At 35.9% G+C, this 22,490-nt stretch overlaps 2 protein-coding genes across 5 annotated transcripts in view; one reads left to right on the top strand and one right to left on the bottom strand.

Moving 5' to 3' along the window:
• Window positions 1–22,490, top strand: part of sema4ab (sema domain, immunoglobulin domain (Ig), transmembrane domain (TM) and short cytoplasmic domain, (semaphorin) 4Ab) — a 135,478-nt gene that overhangs the window by 72,908 nt on the left and 40,080 nt on the right. For all 4 annotated transcript variants that reach the window (XM_028794023.2, XM_028794021.2, XM_028794020.2 and 1 more), the window contains 4 exons: window positions 14,773–14,933; window positions 16,548–16,610; window positions 17,227–17,325; window positions 18,239–18,338. In XM_028794023.2, the coding sequence (XP_028649856.2) occupies window positions 14,773–14,933; window positions 16,548–16,610; window positions 17,227–17,325; window positions 18,239–18,338 (423 nt within the window). The remainder of the gene's footprint in view (window positions 1–14,772; window positions 14,934–16,547; window positions 16,611–17,226; window positions 17,326–18,238; window positions 18,339–22,490) is intronic.
• The window catches only part of sv2a (synaptic vesicle glycoprotein 2A), an 885,655-nt gene continuing 864,549 nt past the window's right edge, over window positions 1,385–22,490 (bottom strand). The window contains exon 14 of the mRNA XM_028794012.2: window positions 1,385–1,408. The gene's annotated coding sequence lies outside the window, so the exon portion shown is untranslated. The remainder of the gene's footprint in view (window positions 1,409–22,490) is intronic.

Below are 22,490 nucleotides of genomic sequence, written 5' to 3'. Positions count from 1 at the left end.
AGCGTTAGATCAATCAGTAATGAATCAAATATCAAAAAATATCATATTCATGATCAGTAACTTTGAAATAGCATAAAATGAAATTCCATATGCCTATATTTTTCCAAAGTTTTGTGAAGAGGAGTAACTTTAACCCCTTGTATGCCATTATGGGTTGAACACCTGGGGTCGATTGAAGTGGCATGCACATCACTAGTTTTTGCCAAGATACCTATCGGCTTACTCTTTGTCATATGGGTGTAATTTTCTACACAAGATATGGTCCAAAAATGGCCAAAAAACTATTGTTTTTTGAGGGGTAGAGGGCCAAAAATAGAGAAGAACCCAAAAAAGCTTGATGTCTTGCACAACTAGACGTCAAGACATATCATAACCTATATTATATTAGAGAGTTTTCTCATACAGATGAATCAGGAGGTGCTGGCCAAAAAAACCTGAAGTGACTTCAAAGCATTCATAAGTAATTCTAATGAACACAAAACGTATTATGTTCAGATGACACCAAGATGCAGGCTTTTGGACAAAAGTTATAGAGATATATGTGGCATAAATGTAACACATCTGACCCTGGACAAAGCTGCAGAGGTGCCTGGGGTGTCCAAGGCCACCAAAATCAAAACCCAGGCCCCCCCAGATGCTTCTCTGTGGTCTGTGTAAGTCCAAGGGTGACCCCTTACCCCACATCGGACCTTTAATTAATCATCAGTCAGTTGAGCCACTCACTTTCAGAGAGGAGCCCCCAGCCGGACATTCAATTAATCAGCAATGAATTGAGCCACTCTAAACTCCCAGGAAAGAATTCTTCCACAGTACACAAAAAGTTTCTAACTTTAAAAGTAACGTATGGCGTGCCCACCCTAATGCAATGTCTGGCTTCACTGCTGCTGCTGGCACCTCAAAGACACCTATCTTCAAGGAACTGTTGTGGCAGTAGCATTATGCCAAGGAGCTGCTTTACATTAGCAGGAACTTAACATCCAGTTAAAATACAAATAATGACACACGAAATGCACACAAAAACTGCAGGAGAGTCTGTTTCAGTCAGCTAAAATACCGAGGCTTGGATGAATGTTCCCTTTTTAGCTGGGCAATGATCCTAAACACAAGGTCAAAGTATCTTTGGAATGGCATAGCTAGACAAAGTTGAATGTCCTACAGTGGCGCAATCAAAGCCCTTATTTCAATACAATTGAGACCCAGTGGTACTACTTGAAAGTTTTGGTGTGTAAGTGCCATCTGACTAACGTAAGCAACAGGCAGTAAATCTGCCTGGAGGATAGGTCAAAATCACTCCTGAAAAGTTTGCAATGCTGGTATAAAAGACATAAACCTGCTATTGCTTCAAAAATAAATAACATATTAAAGCATGATAATTGAATACTTTGTAATAAACATTTCCTTTTTTAATCTTATGATTTTTCCTAATATAAAGCAAAAATATACATTTTTGAGCTTCAGCATTTTGAAATACAATACTGCATAACAGAAAAAAAATGTGTAGGATTTATTATTTATTAAACTGATGTGAACTGATGTGAATACTTTTACAGAACACTGTAATAATACAGTTTCACTGTCTAAAGCACAAATAATTTACTGCGGGCTAGCTAGTATATTGCTGCCGTGTATTTCAAAATTATACTTTGAACAACATAAAATGAGATCTTCTTTTGGTCTGATTTGGATATTAAGAAAGCAGATTGTTTGATTGCTCAGCTGTAAAACAACATGTTCATAAATAACTGTGTTTCTGCTATTGAGCTGCTTTTGGGCTGAAAGTACTGCTATGTTCTCCGTTAATGTTATTATATTGCTACATAGTATTGCAAAAGTCATGCTGGAAGGTTAGGAGAAGATCTCTAATGTCTTTTTAAAGTTTATATTAAATATAAAGTATATATAAATATCACTTGTCACAGAGCAAATTAGTAAAAGATCAGATATCCTGTAATTTCCATGTTTTTAATTAATCATAAACTCTATAAATCAACTTTGAGCTTTTAAATATTATGTTAATGATGAGCTGTAGGATAAGAATAAGATACAATGACTGCATAAGAGTACATATGTTCAGGACTGTTGCAATATTCAGGACTGTTGCAATAACTAATCAAATATCATTGCATATTAATTTAATTAATTTTGCCCACACACTTTCTAAGCCAGCTATTCTAATGCTTAAGTGCAAGACAGAAGAAGATTTCCCTAAAACTGTTCAGAGGATCAATGAAACCATGCAAGCATGCATTTACAGTATTAATGTGCATGGGTTTGTGTCATTTCAAAGAACTCTGCATTTATTTTTAGATGACAATAAAAAAAACATTCTAAGCAGTGTAGGATTTACAGTATATTGAACAAGTATCCAACAAGTGTTAGAAATAGCATTTGTCTAATTTCCTGGAAAGGTTTTTGAAGTAAAAACTACATAAAAAATGTACTATATGAAATATCAATGCTTCCTTTTGTATGTCAAGGTGCAAAACATTAACGTATGCCTTTTTTTTTGCTTGAAGGGATGGGTTTACCACTGTTGGATACTTGCTTACTTGCTGAAGGCGTTATATAGTAAAACTTTATGCACATTTAGTAGTCTAGTAGTTAAAGCTCTGTGAAGAAAAAGTTCCCTTCTGCTGAAGTTTAAATTTATTGTCATGTGTGCATCTTATAATGATATTCTCACAGACTAGTAATGTTTGTACACTACAATTCTTCTACAAATGTAAAATGTGATGAGCATAGATGGACACCTCTGTGCTTACCTCAGACATCTGAGAAAGTAATTATTTATTTGACAATATAGTTAAGATTTGCTGTGCCCACTTTAGTTCATCAGTGATAACAACTAACACTCTCCACAGGAGGTCCATGTAAGTTGGAGCGTGGTCTGTCTTCTGTTTCCTAAAGTCTAAGACATGCTCCCTAAGGTACGATTGTTGCTTTTCTATCACTGTGTCAAAAGGCAAATATTTTTTCGGTAAGCCATGCATAGGACAGTGGTGTCATCACCAAAATTAATCATGCTATTGGAGATGTGTCTGCTGACAGTCATAGGTGAACAAAGAATGCAACAGGGTGTTTCTTACACATACAGTTGGGCACCTACAGTGTATTGAAGATCTTAGTGAGAAAGTGATGCTATCATCCTGTACATGCTGGGGTCTGCCAAATACACCGTGTAGCAGCAATTCTCAAGTTCTAGGATCTTTATAACCAACTTAGATGCTACAACAACATTAAATTCAGACCTGTAAATAGTACTCTTGCATAGTGTTTTTATTTTTCAAGTATCGCAGAATTTTATGGAGTGCAAGGTATATGGCAGAATCTGTGGACTGTTTGTGATGCTATCTACGATGGAGGTTATCCAATATATCTGGAATACACCATTTAATGTTGCCCAGCACCACTCTTTCAAAATATTTCATCACAATGGCAATGAGTACCACTGGTGTCCATTTTCCTTAACACAGAGGTAACTGTTGTTTGTTTGTGTTGTTGATTTCCAGAATTTTTGTTGTCAAAGGTATTGGCAACTGTGTAGCAAGTATATGTAGTGCCCTTTATCTCCAGCCTATCACAGCAAGCAAATTGTAGTCAGTTTCTTTTCTCATCAACAGCAAGGGGAAATGAGTGGGATTTAGGAAAACAAGTGGAATTTTTCTTTTTCATCCTAATAGCTTTAGAATCACCTTATTAAAGAGACTTTTTAAGATTACTGATGCTCAACTTAAAATGCAATTTTACAGTAATGTCAGTGCTGCTTCCCATGTGGCACAAATACTTCCTACTGTCTGTAACATAATTGGTTGTTGTATTAGCACACATTTCTTAAAACACTAAGCCAAAGTTTAAACACAATTTGGGTCACTTTTATTACATATAACTATGGACTAAAGTACTGTGTCTTTACTTGACTGCCCACTTATGCTATGTCTTCTTCAAGGTGTTCTGGCTTCCATCTTGGGTAATTATCCAGAGTTGAGTGATGCTCCGTATACCACCTGATACATACAGTAGGTGGTGCTGAAAATGGAGGAATGGCATTAAAGTTATTAAAGATAGTGTTCAACAGAGCATATCTATTGTAAGGTTCTCCCTTCCTCTTCAACATTTCACTTATACACTAGAGCCTAGAGATGTGTATGATCCCTCCATCTAACCATTTTCTAAGCCTGTCTAGCCTGCTATAGCATCATGGGCAGCCAAAGCCTATACCAGTCTCATCAGTAACAAGCCAGGAGCTGATCCTGAACTGGATGGTAGTTTATCTGGGATGTGGGAGAAAACCTGACTTCCGAAGCAGACACTATCATTTTACACAGGCTGTAGTTAGGCTGGAACTTACTGTAAATATGCATGCTAATCACTGAGCAGAGTTTAAATTAGCAAAACCTAGTTTTTGCTTATATATACTTGCATATGGTGGTAATCTTTCTGTTGCCAACAGAGTAAGTTAGTTATTTTAGATTATAACAGATTAAGGTACATACAGTACATTTTCTAAAGCTTATTTTCCAAAATGCACTTTGTTTTGTTTTTTTTAACACTGGTTCTAAACGTCTGCTCACACTGAGTTGTCGCGCAATAAGGTCCTGCTTAAACCCATCTTCTTGATTTGGAAGGATTTTATGTCAGGCTTGCAGGCTGAGATCTGCTTTACTTGACCACATGAATTCCTGTTTGAAATCAACAATTTAATAGAGACAACATGGGGTAGCAGCCTAGAAAATGCAACACTGCACCGATCCTTGTGGTTTCAAAGAGGAAGTCAGACTTTTTTCATTTTCAGTATATGTGATGCCTCGTACCACAGAAGTATAAGTTATTCCTACTTTTGAAGTAAAAAGGATTTGAGTAAATGCACTAAAGTTATGGCTGTCTTACATGTAAGCAAAGTTGCAAAGATAGGTTAAAATAAAAATGCTATGCTTAAAGTCAATTTTCTGTTATCACTGTAACTAAAACAACTGTGCCTAGTAATCAGGTTTACCACATCGTAACCATAAGTTGGTTACTGCAGTGAGGATAAAAGATGTGTTTTAAAGTTTTTTCTTACACATTTTAATGCACTCTTCTTCCCCAGATGACTAGAAGGGGAATGCCATTTTTCTACATTTATAGCAGCCAGGAAACAACACACACTAAAGCAGACAAATCTTTAAGTTGAGCTGATGCAGAGTAATAAAGCCACACAAATAGAAGTGACTGAAAGTTCATAAATGTGTGTAGTGTATTCCAATTCATTATTTTTTATTCTTGTAGCCTAACAAAAGCCTGGCCATTGGAAAGGTTTTGTCAGTGTTTTTGGTCCAGTCAATTCTGCCATAGCAGTATGTAGCCAGGTCCGGGAATACAGAAGAGGTTTATAACAATGTGTGTTGATGTTTCTGTTGTGTAGTTTGACGAAAATTCCAGCAGCTTCTATCCCATGTGAGATTGCATTAGGTGTACTGCATTATTTATGTGAAGGAACTGCTAACTTTCCCACGTGTATATACATGCAAACACACACAAATGCATATAATTACAGAGTGTGATCCAGGCAGCTGAACACTGCACTAGATATGATCTACCATCTCTGCAGGATATTTATACCAGGAGATGCAGGACCAGAGCAATTAAGATCATCAGAGACTCTTCTCACCCCAGTAAATATCTGTTCAACCTGCTGAAATCAGGCAAACGGCTTAGGAATATTATAGCCAGAACAGAGAGGCTCAGGACGAGCTTCTGTCCACAGGCTATAAGACTTCTTAACCTGGACATACCACCACAATTTTTTTTCAAACATTCATTAACACGGACTGAATTCTTTACCTCATTGTTTCTCAGCTGCCACCATGTAATTAAATTTATTTAACAATCAAACTAACAAATTGCACCTTACATACATAGGTATTCTGTTCTGTTACATTTGCACACAGCTCAGATTTTGTTTACAACTGTGATGCTTTGAATATTTACTTTTTTCCATATATATCGTACCACCTTAGTTCTGCCCTTTTGCATTTCTTTTTTATTAATTTCAATTCCTTCTTTCTTCTTTCTTTTTTTAATCTAAATTTAACTTAATTTATTGCACTGTCTCATGGGCCGAATCTAAAAAAATCTATAATCTATTCTGTAAAGAATCTTAAATCTTGAATAACAAGATTTAGCACTTATAGATACAGCATTCTGAGTTTGAATCTCAAGCCTTGTTATTGTCTCTGTGGAGTTTGCACATTCACCCCATACCTGAGTAGATTTTCCTCCGTGTACTCTAGTTTTAACTCCACATGCTCAGAAATATTTGGGTAATGTTAATTGGCAAGTGTGAGTCCTCTGATGGATGGTGTCCCATCCAGTGTTTTTTGTTGCTTTGTTCCCAGTACTGACAGAATAAAGCTGTGTTTCATTTATCTCAGAAGTCGGATGTTGGAGCCAGGAATAACATCACACTGTTTAAAACATTTGGAAAGCCAATGTGGTTGCCTCCAGGAAATCCTTTATTGTGCTTGCTTTTTTAGAATAAATACTAGTGGATAACAACCCATTATGGGTGTTTTGCACATCCATACAGCATAGCAGCATGACCATGTATAGTTGTTGGACAGTACTGTGTACAACTCATTTATTGAGACACAAATAAACAGAAGTGCTAATAAACAGTATAATACTACAGTTTTTACTAAAGTGTGTGGTGTACATCACCAATTTGCATTGACATCATAATCTGATGTCGGACAAACTTCAACTTAACTGGCCAGTGGTGTCAGTTATTGAGTAGGAAATCCGACTCGTGGGCTCGTTTCAGTTGAAAATTCTGACTAGGAACACAGAAATCCTGACCTCCCCGTTCAAATGGAACACAGCATTAGATCCAGTCCCCTTCAGCTGTGAATTGGATTGATCAGGTTGGAAAATATTATGTAAATTATGTTTAATGTTCTTTGCTAAGAAATGACATTTATTAACAGAATATATTTTTCAGCTTAAAAATATTAAAGATCTTTATTAAATATATGTAGGGACTTGAAAAGAATGCTATTTTTGGGCAGTTAAAAAACAACTAAAAGATTAGAAGCTTGCATTGTTAAAGTGAAATACTCTGTACACATTTTTTAGTAATTTGAGCTATACCAAGTATTACATTATTTTTATTGGTATAATGTATTAATCTCCGAGGGGAAACTCTCGTTTTTACATACCCCAACTTACTCAGGGTTTTAGGGGCAGAGTGCAGGGTCAGCTTTTTGTACTGCATCCCAGAGCAATTGTAGGTTAGGGGCCTTGCTTAAGGGCCCAATGGAATTGCATACATTCTGTCACTGCCAGGATTCAAACTGGCAACCATCAAGATACCAGCCCTGATCCTTTAGCCATAGAGCCACCACTCCAGCCAAATTCAACAAACTTGTAGTTGAATTTAATCCTGCATTAATTACCACATTTGCATAGCATAGATTAGTGCTTTCCTGTGAAGTGATATAGTCTAGATGATTGTTACAAATTCACTATAAGTAAAGTTTTAAAGCATAATTAAAAATAAGGTGTATACTTGATGATTTGTTTTAAAATTAATGTAGAGATTCAAAAATATATTTATACCACATTCTTTTAGCTCTGCTTTAAATACTTCACAGTATTTGAAACGTGCATAGACGTGTGATTAGGCCAGATCAAAATTAAATACATGAGTATCTAGAAGACAGTGCACTACGTTCTTGTGGTTACACCAAAAGGTTGCAGAGTTTAAACTCCTGTCTGACTAGCTGTCTGTGTGAAAATGTGGTTTTATTTTGTGCACTTGTATTATTAATCATGAACATCAAGTTATAGAAATACCTTAACAATATATTCTTTTTACATATCTTGATAATGTAACTATTATTATTAGTTATTTTTTGTCCTTTTACTGTGTGTAATGTTTTATTTTTATTGTTGTATACAATTGAATTATATGCTCAAATGTGCCTACTGATGAGAGATCTGTGTATATGTAAACAAAATTAAATTAGAACCACATTTACGGTGACATAAGGGTGCAGCTGGATGTACAATGGATGCAAAAAGTATTTAGACCCATTTACTTTTTCCACATTTTGGTATGTCACAGCATTGCTTTGTTCAAAAATCATTTAAATTAATTTTCCCCACTCAATACCAGAGAATGACAAAGGGAAAACACAATGTTTTGCATTTTTAAAAATATTTTTAGCATATTCTCGGGGGCCTGGCCCCTTGCTCGCTTCACTCGCCAGACCCCAAGGGCATCTCACGGCTGAGCCACCCAAAGGGTGTTGGGGCGCTCTCTATTACAAGATGTGATTCTATTTAAAGGGATGGTATATAATTTTAATGACCTCTGAGGCACAGCCATCAGCAGTGTGTCTGTCTGCGCAGAGAGTGTCGACCTTGTTGAGAGGTTTACTTACCTTGGCAGTGACATTCATGTCTCTGGTGACTCTTCCTATGAAGTCAGTAGATGGATTGGGAGAGCATGGGGGGTCATGAGGTCGCTGGAAAGCGATGTGTGGTGCTACCGACATCTATGCAAAAGGACGAAGGACCAAGTGTTTAGAGCCCTGGTGCTTCCTGTCTTGCTGTATGATTGCGAGACATGGACACTATCCAATGACCTGAGACAAAGACTGTACTTCTTTGGTACTGTGTCTCTCTGGAGAATCCTTGGTCACTGCTGGTTTGACTTTGTGTAAAATGAGCAGATGTTCATGGAGTCCCGAATGAGGCACATTACCTGCATTGTGAGGAAGCGTCAGTTACAGGACTATGGCCATGTGGTGCAATTCCCAGAGGGTGATCCAGCTCGCAGGATCCTCATTGTTGGGGATCCGAGTGGCTGGACCAGGCCAAGGGGTTACCCATGTAACACCTGGCTGCGGCAGAAAGAAGGTCGATTCTGGAGGGTGGGACTGGACCGTGTGTCTGGCTGGGGGGTTGCCAACTGGGATCCCTAGCTGTTTCGTTGTGCAGTGGGGGCGGCAACACACTGTACCAGTGCATACTCCCCAACTTGACTTGACTTGTACAGTGTATATAGAAGAGTATGCAAGGCGTGGGAGGAAGGCGGTTTGGTTCTAAGTTAGTATAGACAGAAAATCATTTATTTGAGTATTTCACTATAACTGTCCATTTTAAACACCATTTAATAATAAAATGTAGTAAAAATTAAAAGTAAAAAAGTAAAAATAGAAGTAAAAAAGTAAAACGTAATAAAATGTAATAAAAGGTAAATAAAAATTGAAAGTACATTAATGCCTCATCAAAAACAATATTATGAATTACCGTCAAACTTACATTCTATAAAGGTTGCTTTTTTTGCATTTATGTTAGCATATTGTTCGGGATATTTTTCTGTTTTTTGGTCAGTTTCTTTTTTTGATGTTCATTATCAGCTCTTGCCGCATTTTTCTATCTCAATCTAAAATCCGATGCCCTTGAATAGATAATTAGCTTTTCTACCTTGCCATTACAACCAACTTTGTTAGCACTAAGAGTGTCACAGGGTGGTACGGAGAGAGGATGTGCGCAGTAGGAGTAATGATTGGGCGAGCAGTGTGGAGGGAAGTGGTCAAGGCTGAATAACTTTTTTAATTTAATAGATTTTAAAATAATTTTAATATTATGTGATGTATGTGTGTTTGGGGAAAAATTATTTTAAAGGATTTTAGAAAATGCCTGAAAAATAGGAAAATGTGAAAAATGTGAAGGGTTTGAATACTTTCCGAATCCACTGCATTTCTGGCAAAATAGTTGTACCTGTAGCCCAATTCTCAATAAGGTAAGTTCTGAAAGTAGATCGGTGGATGTTTTTTTTGCTGAAAGCATATATGGCAGTAAATTTCACAAGCTTTACAAAATATCAGAGACCTGAGATGATTTTCAACCAGTTCAGTGAATATGTTGTAGTTTAAACATTCTCCACAGTTGGCTTTCTCCAAGTAGTCCAATTTCCTTCCATATCCCAAACATACTTGTTGTAATTGCTAATTAGAGGCTCTAAATTTGCCAGTATAAGTGACGTGCTCCATAATCAATTAGTGTTCAATCCAGAGTTGATTCCTGTCTTGTGCCCTAACCTTCCTATACTAGATCTTCATAACTGCCTTTAATTTAAAAAAGGTATCTCTTAAAGTACCTACAATTTGTATATAGCTAATGTTGCATTGTTTGAATACCTTGCAACTAAATTGTGTTTATAAATCCATAGGTTATAAAAATGTGCATTTGACAATATGGTAATTTTACAATATGTACACATTATTTCTTTTTCTGTTTCACTCTCTTGTTTAACAAAATCTATTTTTTAGTCCATGTTCCCAACATATGCATGCTAGGTTAACTGATGATTCTAAATTAGCCCACTATGAGTGATTTCTGACCCTAATTCTGAACTTGCTTTTTACCCAAGACTGATTTGTGTCTTGCGCCTAGTGCGCTCTGTGTGAATCTTTAATGGAAAAAAACAGGTGAAGAAAATCATTGGTTGAGTTATGTAGATTGAATATACAGCATGTTGCTATAGACATCAAAGATATTAGTTAACTTGAAAATTCATGGGAGATTAGCACTCATCTTTTCACCTTTTTTGTGGTTAATGATTTTTTCAATCACAACTGAAAGACCTTCCACAGTGGAAAATCAATATCGTTTGCAGTGACGGCATTATAAAACATTTCATGTGCTCTTAGTCAACTGTGGGAAAGGCAAAAGTCACACTAAAAAGGTTAGAATTTCATAAAGACCAGACTTTCATTTTAGACAAGTAGATCTGGTTAAGCAATGATAGTGTATGATATAAATAACTTGTTAGAAGATGCAATTCATCACTTAAGGTACCTTCAGTACATCAGTAGGTGAGCACAATCCTGCAATGTGCTGAGCTTTTAATCCTAAACAAACATGAAATAATTTTGAGAAACTAAAATCTATATAAATAAAGTCATAAATTGTTAATTTGTCTGTTCACCAATCACACAAAAATCATTGAACCGAAGTTCATGAAATTTTACATGTGCAGTCACTATTGGTCCACTTTAAAATAAAGGCTATCTGACGTATTGGTTAAAGGATGGCAACACAAAAACCAGTGTCTATGAGAGGACAATTCTCATCAGACACCAAGAGTACACTGGGACTGATGGGAGATCACCGTTACCAGCGTGTGCAAAGTGTTTTACCAGGCAGAGTGGGATCTCATACACAGATAGATCTAAAACTACTACTGTAAGACTTCAGATAGAGCATTTTCTTATTAATTAATCTGGGTGACAGCTTTGCTGGATTACAGCTTTTGTCTAGGAGTATGTCATTTTGTGTCCTCATGGGTTATGTTTAGCCATGTTGAATTTCCAAAAGACAGATTTGTCTGTTTGTGTTTCTCTAGACCCTTTTCTGTGAAATATATGGGTTTAAAGGAACAACATTTCTTTTTTACAGATACCCCAAAAAAACAAAAACAAAAAAAAAAAACAATCTTTAGTGAGCAATTGGTTTCAACTGTTCTTTTTTATTAACAAAATTCAGTTCTATAGGGATTATTGTTCAATGACCATAAAAATACTACAATAGATAAAAATTCCTTAAAAATTCAAACTAGAAAAATCAGAAAAGTAAAAAAAAAGACAAAACCTAACAAACCGGAATTCAACGCCCACATGAGAAATTGGACAATATATTAACATTCTTTACAATTCATCTTCTGATTAAAACAAAATCTCTTTTCAATAAAGAGATTTATTGTATTTTGTAGTGTGGACGCTAGAGGCGCTGTTGCCCCTTGAAACCGATCAAGACAGACGTCCAAGACACACTTATAAAAAGCACCAAGAAGAATTTAATAATAATTTCCTTCAAATACAGTGCACAAAGCACCACACACTCCACAATTCTCCAATACTCAATAGTAATAAACAGTAATCAATACAATAACAATCCTCCACTGCCAGCAGCTTGGTCACCCAACCTCCCAACTCCGGCTCTCTTTCCTGGGTCTTGACCAGTCCTTTAAATAGTCCATGACCCGGAAGTGTTTCTCCTGGGTTCAACGCCACATCATCCTTCCTCAAGTAGCCCGGAAGTACTGCAGGCTTCCGTCCTCGTGATTCCAAAGTACTTGTCATTGTCGTAACAGTAGTAGTCCCCAGGTTCTTTGTGAGCTCCCCATGGCGGCACCCACGGCACCCAACAGGGCTGAGGAAACGGACTCCACATCCCAGGATGCTTTGAGGGGTGCGTCCCGGGGAGCTGCCACCTAGCGTCCCGGGGAAGGCTGTGCCCCGAAAAGGCTGCCTTCCTCCACTCTTTTCTTTCAGGGACATCCCGGCCGGACTGAACCGCCGGCTTTCCATCACAGTAGGAACAAGTAACACAAATAAAGATATAGCTTTTTCATTCATTTATTGTTTCATGATTAATTTCCTGAATCCGTCAGTGAAAATGCATCATAAAAGTGTTAATAATCTAAATTCACCTTTTGGTTTAAGGTAATGTCTGTCAGTAAAGCATGTCTAGTGTGTGCACAATGTTTTCCTTATTTCTCATAATTTGGCATATTTTCAAAGAGCATGTATAATGTGTGAATCTGAAGAGTTTTTATCAGATCTGATATGTTCCTGTGTGTTGTTTCTTTCGAAGTTAGAATTCATTAGTTACCACAAAATGACATGACCCACATGCAATGCAGACTGATTGTTTTCTATTTCTACACCCTGAAGCAAATCATAAAATTATAAGGACAAGCCTTAACTCTGCAGTTTTTGCATACATTTGTAACATGCTGCATCTAACAGGTGATGGGATCTGAATTTTTTAAGAAGTTGCAAGAAACTTCTAAAAATTAGTGATAGCAGAATCATGCATTCTTAGTGTCAAAGCCAATGAATAAACTTTAGATTCCTACAATATCTAAACTTGGTGGAACCCATGTATCCTTGGAGGAGAGAGGCTAATTTTGGGGCAAGATCATTTTTTCTTTCACCTGAACTGAGGTTTATTTTCTTGGACTCCTTTCAGAGCTTAGAAGCTCCTGTCATTAATGCCATGACAATAGATATGTTTTGGAATTTTTATAAATATATGTTATAATTTTTATTAAACAGTTTATAGTGGCTTTTATATTTGCAGCAATGCATCTACATAGATTATTTTTGTATTTAATTTAATTATTATATAAACATATTTATTTTTGGTACAGCATTTGCATCACTCTGAGTATTCATTTCCGTTGCTGCATTTTTATACATTGTCATCCTGTTTACAGAATATGAAGTGTGAAAAATCAGTTTATCGTGGCAGTCAAGGGTGTTAATCTTTAATTCTCAGAAACATATCATAAATATACTTAAGTTCTCTTTTTCTTTCACCGAAATTTAGAGTATATCTAATTGCAATAATTTATTAATATTGATAACAAAAATATTGTCTTTGTAATTATTTACAGTATATGTAAAGACCTAAGAGAAGTGCATTTAAGTTTGCCTGTAATGTAACCCTGAAAGTCACATCACTGGCAACTCTGCTTACACAGTGTGACAGTGCTTTAACTCCAGTGAAGGATGTGAGCTCATTTGCAACTAGTGTGGTGTGATTCTGATAAGTAACCATAGTCAAATTCAGATGAAACACAGGATAAAATTCTACTGAAAAAAAAAATTCAAGACATGAAAGCAGACTTAAAATAGTTAGATAAGAATATAGTCAGATACAGATGAAAGTTTGAAAAAGCACAAAGTTCTGAACAGAAATGCTAATACAAACTGAGGAGGGTCAGGAACAGCTTTCATAGGAAGGATATGGTCAACCGCATTAGGCATGTAAAAGATGTCATCAAAAGTCTGGAAATAAATTAATGTGCATGGAGGAGCTTTAGAGTCTGATATTAAGTTTGCAGTCCTTAATTTATTTTTTATAATATTTAAATTCATGATTTTAGAAGCATTCCTACAGCAAAATCCATGTTTACATCAGTATCACAAGAAAATATGTACAGTACTATTTGCTAGAACCACTGAAGCTCTCAGATCTGTGTAGAATTTGACATCAAAATCCCCCCCCCACCCTGTTCGGTGAATGAAGTAAGCTAGGACAGGAAACATCATAATGTGTTGAGCTGATTTACAACGGGTCATTTACTTTTAAAATCCGTAACAGTTATTGATACTTTATCTTGCCAACAAGTAGTATTATTCATGCCCCAGAAGATTTTGCGAATAAAATGAAAAGGATGGTTTCAGAATATTGCTTTAAAACAAAAAAGACAGAAATATGCAGGCTAGAAAATATCTTGAAACCCTCTGTTTTTTATAGGCTTTATGAAAAATTCACATTATTTTAAAGTTGTTTTATAATCAATACTTTTTTGAGTGGAGTTTGGCTCAGCCATAGTGCTCGTGCCTTGCATTTCGGAGTCCAAGGTTGCTTGTTCTCCCCGGTGTGTGTGTGTGTGTGTGCGTGCGTGTGTGTGTGTGTGTGTGTGTGCGTGTGTGTGTGTGTGTGTGTGTGTGTGTGTGTGTGTGTGTGTGTGTGTGTGAGTACCCTTTAATGGTCTGACTCCCTGTCCAGGGTTAGTTCCCTGCCTTGAACCCTGTGCTAGTTGGGATTGGCTACTGCAGATTTGTTCAGGACAAAGCAGATTAAAAAGTGACTGACTGATTGACTTTTCTTAAGTGTCAATGTTATGTTGCGAGAATATGAATGAAAATATACATTAGAATGTTTCTCATTTATTTTAATTGTTAATAATAGTGTTTTCTTCTTCCATTACAGATGATCAAAGTCGTCTTGTGGTTCACTTCAGAGGCTCAGAATATTATAATACAACTACATTACTACTTAACAATGATCAAGAAATTCTGTTTGTTGGGGCACGAGATGCAATACTTGTTGTGAATATCAGTCAGCCAGGGATCATGAAATTAAGAAATGTGGTTAGTATATTGAAGAAACCATTATAGTCAATGTATTGTTATAGGACTTATTGTATGTAAGTATTGTCGTTAGATTTTTGAGAACCTTTTAAATGACAGATACTGTATACAGTATACTATTCTTATATAAATTCAATAAAATGTCCAAATATTAATAGGTAGGGCTTACATAAAGGTTTGCATAGATTCAAAAAATGCTTTTCAATGTTCAATAGTGAACATTCTATGGATTATTGTAAAGAAAAGTAAATTAGTATTAATGAATAACTAATTTACTTCATTAAATTAGTGCTTCAGTTTCTAGTTTAAGTAGTACTATTACTATTAGTACCAGTTTAACTGCAGTGTTTTCCTTTTTGATTAGAAGAGATAACCTCATGGGTTTGTTTCACATAACAGCTTGAAAATATTTTGTGTCCCCTTTCATTACCTAATTAGTTAACTTATTAATTAAAGAAACAATCAATTGAAGGTAGTAGAAAAATGTTAATTTAAAAATATAAGTAAAATAAAAACATTTTTCCAGCATATGGCTACCATGAATGCTGTACCAAAATACTTTTTGGTGCAAATTTTAACATTTAAACCCTTGGAAGTAAAAACTTTAGCAATTGAGATGAAATCATAGGACCATTTAAGTCTTTTGAATGCCATTAGATGACTGTGACAGAAGACAATAGTTTCAGGAAGGAAAGAAAATCATTTGATTTGAAGTAACATTATCCATTTTACTGTACCAATCTTTCAGTGTGAACTAACATTAAATGTCATGTTAGCATGTGTTGAGTTTCCAGAAACAGTTTAGGTACAGAAATAAAAATAAGGCAAATATTTAAAGTCAACCCATAATGGCACAGATACTTGGGTTATACATTGATCTGAGTTCAGCCAGGAGATACACACTTTAAAATAAAGGATAATAAGTTCTGTAGTAAATTTAGTGATTCGCAGAAGAAGGCAGAATGTAACCCTGGAAAGGATACACATCAATCACATGGCACTGTCATAAACACCCACACTTAGACATGTTGGGCATGTTTGTCCTTAGTCTAAATAAAAACATATATTTCTGATTGCTTGTGGCGACCCAATTCCTGACGAAATTCACTTAAATATGCTGAAAAAATAACACTTCACACAGCAGAAACCCCAAATCAAGTAGCAAATGTTGTGGAGCAGCAACAATACCAGTTGTTATGCATGTTAATCTACATTCTGAAACAGATAAATGTCAAAATAGCATTGAAAACCTTAATTATGACTTACAGCGAAAATCCTTAAATTACTCAAATTCTATTTTTAAATAGGCGGTTGGCGAGCAGCATGGATCACAGCAGTTAATGCTGCTCTTTAAACCTCATTTTTCTGTTATTAGCTAAAATCTGCAGTATGAGAACTTGCAGCTTACTTGCTGCTTTCAACAATTCATAGCTCATTTTTGGCTCTTTGGGGTCTAGAGGTTGACCGTTTTCTGGGTAACAAAAAAGAAAGTTAGTGGATGAATTCTAAATGTGGATCATTAAATAGTAACACTTGAACCTGAAGCTTAGTACTAGTCAAGTTTCTCCTGCATTGGCTAATGCTAAAATTAATATCTGCTCAACTCATTTTCAGATCTCCTGGGAAGCTTCACCAATTAAAAAGCAAGAATGTGTTATGAAAGGAAAAAACAGCATGGTAAGTTCTAAAAATATCCATAAATGAAAGATAATAATAAGTATTGAAAGGTATTAGTTCAAAAACATGTTTAACTTGGGGATTAATAAAGTGTATTGTGTACCACAATTAAGTAATTTTTAATGTACTATAGTGCATCTCTAATCATCAAACAATATTAGCTTTGTTTTCAGTTTAAAATGCTATAAAGAATAACTTTTACAAAATAACCTATGACATTCTTAATTAGGATCATATCAATCAGATATTCTATTTGCATCACTTTTGACTTATTTGATCTTTTATTTTGCTAATGAGTAAAGCTGACCTTGCATAACCACGCTTTTCATCATATGATTTGCTTTAATGAAGTCATCTTGAAGACAATCTGTTCTCAAGTATCAGTTTGTAAAACTGGGTGTGTAAACTTTTAAAAGAGGCCATCTGCAATTACCAATGTTTTCCTTAGGCTCAGATTGCTGTTCCTGTCCAACATATTTTTCATTCTGGTGTTATTTATTTAAACAATTGTGACTGAAATGGCTAACTGTTATAAATCTGAATTATAAAACTTTTTTTTTACAGTTTTTGTAATGTTTCTTCAGTCACATAATGTATATTTGTTTCTTTCTTACAGACAGACTGCTTTAATTATATTCGGGTTCTCCTGCCTTTAAATGAGACATCTCTATATGTTTGTGGCACCTACGCCTTTAGTCCCATGTGTGCCTATGTTGTAAGAGAATTTTCTTTATTACTCACTGTACATCTGCATTATATTCAGTATAAAACAGTGCTATAAGTTTTCTTGAATGACAAATAATTTAATGAAGGAACTCAACAATATGATAATCCAATTGTAAATTGTATTAAATTATTAGTTATGTTAAACAATTTCAGTAAATAATGTAAGAAATCTGTTTATGATGTCATCTGATTTGGCAATTTTCTTTTTTGTATCAGTAACAAGTAGGCACTAAGGAATACCTAGGTTTTAACTAAAGTTAAAAATTAGATTTCTAATGAATGTAAATGGATGAAGGCAATATTAAACTTTGTAGAAGCTAATCAGTAATTGAGAATGGATCAACTCTGGCATTACAGCAGTGAATTTTCACATAACAAGCTTTACTTGAAACTGTGTCTTTTAAGTATGTGTTTCATTCATAAGGTTTTAAACAACTGTGCAGTGCAAACTAACCTTAACCCTAACCCTTACTGCGCACTTGAAGCATGAACATTTTCTGTACCACTTGGTGGTGAACTTTTTTAGCAAAGTTACAAAGTCGAAGTAAAAATGTGTTATTTAAAAATGGGCAGTTTTATCAGTCTCTGATCTTAAATTGAAAAAGTCAAATTATTGATTATTCTTCCCTTCTTCTGTGGGAAGTATAGCAGCTTTCTTGAATAACATTTTTTAAACAATCTGGAGATTCAGGCATAATAATATTTTGAAAACTAGTATGGTTGCACCCATTAAAGTTAAAAGTGAAATCTATAACAAATACATGCTAAGTGCAGAAGTACTGAGTGGCATCTGGATAAAGCTCCCAAACCTTTAAGGATAATTTCATGAGCATTTGCAGATTTTTGTGTGCTATTAATATATTCTATTTGAACTTAATCATTGCCTTACTGTATTCCTATAGGATTCCAGATTTCATTCAAACAGCATCGACATGGCAATAGATGATGGTAAAGGTCGCTGCCCCTTTGATCCATACCAGAGACACACTGCTATTATTGTGGGTAAGTTTTCATCTTTTTATTGAGTGGATTTAAAGGGCAGTGTCATACTATGCATTTGACCCTGATTATGCATTATTGTCTCTCAGTGACTGTTCAACCCCACCTTACACAAAAAGAAGAGAAAAAAATAAGAATCAGAATTTAAAACAGTTAAACCTGTGCTGGCAGTGAAAAGTAAAAATTCAAGCTAATACTGTAGAGTGTAAAATGTCTGGGTTGATCCTAATGAAATGATTTTATTTACTGTATTTTTAAACAGTGTAAAGAGTCTATAAACCATTAGAAAACAGCAATATCAGATGCCACATAGCATAATTGGAAATATAGATACTCTATTGAAATATAAACAACATTCAACAGCAGAGCAGAGCATTGACCACAGTCTCCAACTGGTCTGATAATGAGTACTGTGCTGTATTTGCCCTGGTTTTTCACTGATTACAATATAATGTATCCTCATTTCCTGTTTAAAAATGTACTTATAAGATTATGTTACTACTGCTTATTAAGGAATTCTAAGAGAAGCTATCTGGCAAGTATTAGTAGAGTATTGAGAATATCCACTTTAAGGAAGACTGTTTAGTAGGGTTTGGCTCAGATTATCAATAAATGGATTATTAGCCAATGGCAAACACTTCATCTTCTATATACCGTATAAGAAAACAAAAATCAGATTCACATAGTATTGTTCTTGTTGTTGCCAAATGGCAGTTATGAGTAAGTAATAATTCACACATGAATTCACACATGAACGTTGGCTTAAAGTGCATACAAACTAATTATTTTGCAAGAGGATAAGTACTGTATGCTTTGTATAAAGGATGCTGCCAGTGACTCTCTTTAATGTATAATAGGGTCATGTCATACCATTTTCCAACCCGCTATATATCCTAACACAGGGTCAAGGGGGTCTGCTGGAGCCAATCCCAGCCAGCACAGGGCACAAGGCAGGAAAAAATCCCAGGCAGGGCGCCAACCCACTGCAGTAAAAACACACACACCCACACACTAAGCACACACTAGGGACAATTTAGGATCGCCAATGCACCTAACCTGCATGTCTTTGGACTGTGGGAGGAAACCGGAGCACCTGGAGGAAACCCACGCAGGGTACTGTGAATTAAACAATTGAATCAAATAAGCACAGATGTATCACTGCACTTGTTCCTTAATGTTACCTTTATATGAACTCATATAGAAAGCAATGAAAATATTAATTTTCCAATAGGATCTTCAGAAAAGCATGTGTTATGTACTCAATACTCTTTTGTTTTGGGGTGTATTACTGAGAGGATATTGTGTTACTATGATATTAGTTTCCCATGGAGTTCGGCTCCCTGTTTGATTTACTGCAGCAGTGTAAAACATGATAGTTTATCTCATCATTCTATTTTAGATCTTTCAACCTTTTGATTCAGTGCTTGCTGTGGTCCATGTAGTGATGTCTGTAAATACTGTATTTATACATATCAGCATACAAATTTACCTTTTGCTTTTAAAATCGCATAGCTTTCTAAAACATGGCAGTATAATTAAGAAAAGCTCTTTGTAAATTTTGCATGTGCTATGAAAGTATAAAAATGTTGTTATCCTTTCTGCATTATTTAAGCTGCCATGTTTTCTTTATATACTGTAGATATGATTTTGCAGTAACATTTTGTGAAAATGTTATTTTTTTCTTCAAGTTTGGTGTCTGCACTACTTTACATTGGAATTTAATTACTTGGCCATGCGTGTTCGATAAAAATGGATGAAACAATTGCGTATTTTAGATTTCAGAAAGACTTGTAATTAATGTCAAATATGGTGTATCTCACAAACCTACTGTTTAGTATCAATGTGTCGACAGTAGATAAAGTGAGAACAATTAGATAAGCATTTTCAAAACAGCACAATTTCTTTTTTCAAACAAATTGAATTTTGACTCTAATTGTGTAAATGTCTTTACTTTAAAAGGTGTATGGAATCATTGGAAAAATATTAATTTTAATTATACTTATTCTCCCTTCCAGTGACAGATGGGTGCATTATAAAAGTTAGAAGAATTTAGTTTATGTCCCCAGAAGAATACCTCTCTTTGTATAATTTTTCAAAAGCTGTGTGTCTGTGACGCCTAGATTGTTAAATGTAGCTGAAGTGATGAAAACAAAATGTTCAGATTTTAGATGTAAAAGAAACAGTGTTCACAAGGAACAATATTCATGTACTAAGTTTTTAGCCCAAAACAAAATATATAGAAAAATTTCCAGTACCTGTAATACATGATAAGTGAAAAATTTTGAATGTGAGCCTTCCTCCAAATTCCTTATCTTAATACTAAAATATTTGTGACTCAGTAACAGTGGCAAATACTCCAGAGAGAGAGCGTGACTATAGTATTATTTAATACTACAATCTAAGGACAAAAACACCCAACTTTATATTACTTGTATATCCTGATTCTTTAGGACAGTGATATAAATGTTTAATCCAAGGTTAAAATTTTTAATGACCAAATGTGGGTTGGGCAACAACATTCTGAATCATTAACTGCATCTACAAAATAGTCACCTCACCCAGGCTGCTCTCAGTAAGAGTGGAGAAGTGCTGACCTGAACTGAGGATGTAATCTGGCAGTGGAAGGAACACTATGAGGAGCTCCTGGACCCAACGGATGCACCCTCTGTGGAGAAGGCAGAGCCAGAAGCTAATGAAGGATCAATGCCCAGTTCCCTGATGGAGGTCACTGAGGTAGTTAAACAACTCTGAGATGGCAAGGCTCCAGGGATGGATGAGATCCACCCAGAAATGCTGAAGGCTTTGGACATTGTTGGACTGTCATGGTTGACACATCTTTTCAATATTGTGTGGTTGTGTGGACATCGGGCGCTGTGCCTCTTGAGTGGCAGACCGGGATGATGGTCCCCTTTTTTAAAAGGGGGAATGGAGGGTGTGCTCCAGTTATCGAGGCATCACACACTTCAGCCTCCCTGGAAATCCTTATACCAGGATACTAGAAAGGAGACACCTCCCAGTTGTGGAACCTCAGATCCAGGAGGAAGAATGTGTATTCCATCTAGGCCGTGGAACAGTGGACCACCACTTTACCCTCATTAGGATTCTGGAGGGGCATGGGAATATACCCAGTCAGTCTACATGTGCTTTGTAGACTTAGACAAGGCATATGACCGTGTTCCTTGAGGGATTCAATGGAGGATTCTGGGAGAGTACTGGGCTGGGAGCCCTGCATAATCACATTGAGAGCTGTGTCCACATACTCGGTAAAAACATCAGCAGGGTAAAAGCGGCCAAAATGAGCTTTCTCTGCAACGTTGCTGGGCTTTCCCTTAGAGACGGGGTGAGAAGCTCAGACATCCTGGAGAGGCCCAGACCATCCTGACCCTCCTCATCAAGAGAAGCCAATTCAGGTATTTCAGGCATCTGAAATGGATGCCTCCCAGATGCCTTCCTGTGGATGTTTTATGGGCATGACTAGCAGTGAGGAGATCCCGCAGAACACCCAGGGCTCTCAGGAAGGATTATACCTCCCAAATGGCTTTGGAACACATTGGGATCCAACCGCATGAGTTGGTAAGTCTGGCTGGGGAAAGGGACATATGGGGCTCACTGCTAACCCCACGACCCGGTTTCATATAATCTGTGAAAAATAAATAAATGAAAAAGATATCTCTCTTTACAAAGCTAATTCTTTTAGATAATATTGAGGTGATTAAACAATATTGGAGATAGAAGACTAATTTCCCAATCATATCAATGTCTATAGAACAGCTCATGCTTAACTAATTAAGATTGAGCTGGAAAGTAGATATTATTTTCACAACCACAGTCAAAGTGCAGAAAACACTTCTTAGGCATAGATCCAACCAGACTCTCTTACCCATACAGTTTATTTTTGCACTTGACGTTATTCAAGTCAATCATCTTATTAACCATCATCTTATTGACTTCTTTGGAATTAGCCTCCACCCTGTATGAAACATCCATAATTAATGATCATTGTAATTTTAGCAATAAATATTATTGAGCAGTTTTGGATTTGAGTATCATTCTGTGATGATCAAAAACAAAATGAGTACTTCCAAAAATAATTTAATATACTGTATACTGAAGGGATGATGGCAGCTTTTTTTCTGGTATGTGGCAGGTGACTAT

Source organism: Erpetoichthys calabaricus, chromosome 2 (assembly GCF_900747795.2).
Source record: "Erpetoichthys calabaricus chromosome 2, fErpCal1.3, whole genome shotgun sequence".
Taxonomy (NCBI): domain Eukaryota; kingdom Metazoa; phylum Chordata; class Cladistia; order Polypteriformes; family Polypteridae; genus Erpetoichthys; species Erpetoichthys calabaricus.
Note: the sequence above shows the minus strand (reverse complement) of the source record. Positions and strands in the feature narration are given on the sequence as shown.